The sequence below is a fragment of the Lactuca sativa genome, chromosome 1 (genome assembly GCF_002870075.4).
Source record: "Lactuca sativa cultivar Salinas chromosome 1, Lsat_Salinas_v11, whole genome shotgun sequence".
Lineage (NCBI taxonomy): Eukaryota > Viridiplantae > Streptophyta > Magnoliopsida > Asterales > Asteraceae > Lactuca > Lactuca sativa.
Window position 1 is genome coordinate 7,388,279 of NC_056623.2, and position 4,411 is coordinate 7,392,689.

Consider the following 4,411-nt stretch of genomic DNA (forward strand, 5'->3'; position numbering starts at 1 on the left):
TCATAAAGAGAGACGACGCGCATTTACGACGCTCACTTACGACGCGCAATTACGACACGCAATGCGTATCAAGGAAGGCCCTGTCATAAAGGAAAACGACCCGCATTCGTGTGTCATAACCTTACGACGCGCGTGTTAATGACACGCAATGCATATCAAGAAAGCCCCTATCAAGAAAGGCCATGTCATAAATGAAGATGACACACATTTTTGCGTATCATAATTTTAAATTTTTAAAAAAATATATTTATATATTTATATATTTATTAATTTTTAAATTAAATTTGCATTTAATGTCTCATAATATAAATAAATTACCATATACAAAAAATACAATCCATTGCATAGAATTTAGTGTCATACAATTCTATTTCATTACAATATATAAATTTGTATTCATCTAATCTACTATGTGTTTCATAGTAACAATTGAAATGAAGAATGCAACACTTGCATTTGCAGCATCTTATCTCTTTTAGCTTGAGGTTTCTTTTCCTCTTCTAACTCCAGAGCTATTCTAATGATAAGTGAAGCAAGCACCTGAGATCAATTGAAAATGGATTTGTGAAATTCCTTCAATCCAAAATACAATTGGAATGGGTAATTAGAGATGATGGCAAACCTTTTGACCTGCACTGCACCTTCCTCGCATTTCAAGCTCAGCATCACCAGCTTGCATAACAACCTGAACTTACGATCAACCATAAACATTAGGTTTGGGTTAAAATGTGAGATTGTTGCAGTGAGCTGTTATCTTCAATTATTTACTTTATGCAGTGTGCAGGCTTGATGTTGGTTTTTTTTTTTTTTTGTAAAAATCATAAAGCAAAAAACCAATAAAATTAAAAAATGAAAAAATTAATCATCACCTTTAATGGATCTGACACAAGGCTTTGAACAGGGATATCTGAAAGTTCAAGATTTAAACCACGTTCTCTAGCAAGAATTATCACCTGCAATATTGATTCACCATTATAATTTATAATTTAAAACTTAAAATACCAGATTTTTATTTATATATTTGTATAGAAAATAAAAAAAAACTAAAAAATAAAACTTTTTGGCTACATCTGTCCCAGCAGGATCATCCCTGGGGTCTGGCTCAGTGTAACCTGCTGCTTTTGCCTCCATCACTACTTCACTAAATGCTCTTGCATCAACAAAATTGTTGAATATATAACTCAATGTCCCACTACAATCACATAAATAAATCTTTCACTTATGATTTTAAAATATAACAGGGGGTATAATGGTCTTTTAACATATAAATAAGGGAATTGACCAGAAAATTCCTTCAATGAGTACTCACTGTTTTAATGCTGCTAACATATGAACATCCTGTTGAATATATAACTCAATGTCCCACAACCACAGGTCATGCTTTTAAAATGGTTTTGGTGATATAATAGATTTACTATATTGTAAATTGTAGGTTCTTAAGAGATAAGTAAAATAGGAATGAGTACAGAAATTGAGAATAAACATAATGTAAACAATGCTTTTAGTGTTTTCAAAAAAATATAAAAAAAAAAAGTTACCCTTCAGGTTGTGGCTGGATAGAAGGAAAACTTGTCCTTAAATTGGCTTTGGGTCTTTGCTATGTTGTATTAGGAACTGGTTTTGATCCCACTTGCATCCTTTTTTTATAAGACTTATATCTAGTATCATCTTGCCTCATAGTTTCAATAGCATTAACTTGGTCTTCAACAACTATAACTTGGTGGAGATGCACTCCACGCATAAGAGTAGGTAGTCCTTTGCACGTGGTGTGAACTATTTCAGTACAGAGATCCCACTAAAAAGTGGCTCTATTTTTTCTAAGTAGTCTGTAGGAAAGAACAATTAACCTCAACAATATAGGCATGTGATCTGACTACATAAATTAGCAGTTGAAATCATAAACATAAATGATGATCTGTTCATCTTTATATAGAAAAAAAAACTATGGTAGCCATTTAAGGTATGTTATGCTTCATAAAGAGGCCAAAAACTCCTCAAGAAGGAAATACTTAAAACAAGTCAAGAATAATTTAGTACATTGAATCATAAAATAAGATCAAACTTACCTTGAATGAGGTTTTTTTTTCTAATCCAAGCTCTTCCACTGTTTTGAGAATATAAAGTGATACGTGTTGGTTCAGGCCCTACACTCACCCTTTTAACACTAATCAAAACAGCAATTTTTGTATATATATTACCTTTGAAAGAGACTAAATACACACCCTTAAAACAAAAAAAAACAAACTTACCTATTTATAGACTATAAACTAACCTGTTGGTTCTTGCTTGCTATTTCTTGCTGCTTGCTTTGCTTCTGCTGTTCTTTCTTCTGATCACCAAACATGATCAGTCTTCCTACTTGCTTTCATTATTTCTTTTCATCACCAAATGTGATTGGACATGCTGCTTACTTTCTTCCTCTCCACACGCTTGCTATCTTCGGGATCACACCAACATAGCCGGAATGTCAACACCACTGTGAGCCGGAACTCGGATTCTGCACTCAACTTCTTCCAACTCCTTAAAATCTCACAGATGATCTCACTCAATCACTCATCATGCAGATGCAAATTTAATCACACGGATTCTGGTTTTGAACTTGGCTCACACAGAGCTTGGCTTTAACTAGACGCTATGGTTCACAAAGAACCTCTTCAATGATCCCACATGTTGAGCCTATCCAATTGTTGGTTCAGGCCCTGGACTCACCCTTGAAACAACAATCAAAACAACAACTCAAATATAGGTTTGAATAAAATGATATTGTACTTTGTTTAATTTACCCAATTATAATTTACCCAATTTTTCCCAACAAAATTCAAAAATCACCACAAATTTATATGCAATTTTGGTTGCAATATGTTTTCTACTACATATATACTTCGGATCAAATTTGCAAAAATCAGTTATACTAAGAAACCAAAAGTAGTGAACATGGACCAAAAATGCAAGAGAAAACACATTGGGACTAAAACTACAAGAATCGACTATACCTAGGGACCAAAAATGTAATTTACTCTTATGTGTGAATATACCTGTGGGCATAACCAGGAAATGATCCGTATGTCAATTCTTTGAAGTGGAGAAGTAAAAGCCTCCTCGTATTTGTGCTCGTATACTAATCTTGATAGCTCTTTTGTTGGATCCACTAGTGCTTCCATCTGTTAAAAATAAAAAAGTTCAAATATTAGAATATGGGTAAAGTGGTTGAATGAGTAAATAATATTTGTTAGGATAAAGTGTTGGATACATATGGTTTGTTTCTTTTCTAGTAAACCGTCTTAATGAGACTAAATGACCATTTAACCCTTATTTCACAATATTAATCAATTATTACAATATTCATCAATCCCAATGTGATAGATAGCTGGGAGGAAAAATGAAGAAGGTCGACCCCTTGGGCTACATTTTGACATGGTAAAAAAAAGACCTTCTCATGGAAACCACTTGTAGGCCCGTTGCTGGTTTGGCTTAATAATGGATTTACCGATTTTGACCCTGCAAGAGCCACAAATTTCCGTTGACCATCGGTCAACTCACTGGTCAATGTTTGAGTTATCGATGATGCTGAATTGATAGTATCCTGAAAAAAGAAAACAAAAATTAACATCAAAGAAAAAAAAGGAAGGAATTGTGTTTTCTACTTTTCTTACCCTCAAAGCAAATGCTAAAGGCGAATGTATAGATTCAACTTGCTGATGAGCTGCTGTTGTATGGTCAACCATTCCTTTTTGAAATGTGGAGTCAATTTGGTCAAACATGGTTTTGCAGGACATCTCGAAAGCAGGAAGAACAGAAGCTTCCATACTACTCTTTAATGCCTCCTGTAAAAATGGTTTAAATTTTAAAAAATAAAACTCATGATTTTAGATTCTGGAAAGACCTATTGTATCACATACCTGTAAAGCTTGTTTTCCAGATGTTTGAAGTTGGACTTGAATTTGCCTTGAAACAGTTGCTTCAAGCATAGTATTAACTGTTTTTTCCAACTGATTTACAACCTTATTGATAAGTTCATGAGTCATATATGCTGTTTGATTGTGGACCACAATTGAAATTTTATTTTAATTTTCCTGGTAGAATAATACCTGGTTCTTCATTTACTATTTATAACTATTTGCCTACCTTTTATAGTAGCACAACTGTCTAATGGTTCTGAACTGGTTGGTGCATCACTCACTGCCACACCCGACATCAGACCATGACTTTCATCACTCAGACCAGTGCCAGCACAGGAAATGCCAACAGCCATGGCTTCCCCGTAGCGGACATGTGGGTTGTAAGATTCCGACAGCAGGGAGACGATACGTGCAGTCTGAAGCAAAAATACCAACTTTAGTTTTATAGGAAATGGAATCTCAAATTCCATCCTTTAACAGAATTGAATTCAGGAGATTCTTTCAAAATGCAT

At 34.2% G+C, this 4,411-nt stretch overlaps 1 protein-coding gene and 1 long non-coding RNA gene across 3 annotated transcripts; both read right to left on the minus strand.

Annotated features, from left to right (window-relative positions):
• Positions 1 to 322: 322 nt before the first annotated feature.
• LOC122195796 (uncharacterized) lies at positions 323 to 3,066 on the minus strand. Of its 2 annotated transcripts, XR_006186545.2 has the most exons (4): positions 2,273 to 3,066; positions 870 to 2,155; positions 623 to 685; positions 323 to 540 (listed from the first exon to the last, which is right to left on the minus strand). It is a non-coding gene; the product is annotated as an uncharacterized LOC122195796 (long non-coding RNA). The 2 variants fall into 2 exon arrangements; XR_006186544.2 differs by lacking the exon at positions 2,273 to 3,066 and having other exon boundaries at positions 870 to 2,254.
• Positions 3,067 to 3,104: 38 nt separating this feature from the next.
• On the minus strand, positions 3,105 to 4,070 carry LOC122195795 (varicose-related protein). Its single transcript, XM_042897899.1, has 3 exons — positions 3,900 to 4,070; positions 3,654 to 3,824; positions 3,105 to 3,583 (listed from the first exon to the last, which is right to left on the minus strand). Exons 1-3 carry the CDS (start codon positions 4,023 to 4,025, stop codon positions 3,323 to 3,325), a joined length of 558 nt encoding a protein of 185 aa, XP_042753833.1. The 5' UTR covers positions 4,026 to 4,070; the 3' UTR covers positions 3,105 to 3,322.
• Between the last annotated feature and the right edge of the window lie 341 nt (positions 4,071 to 4,411).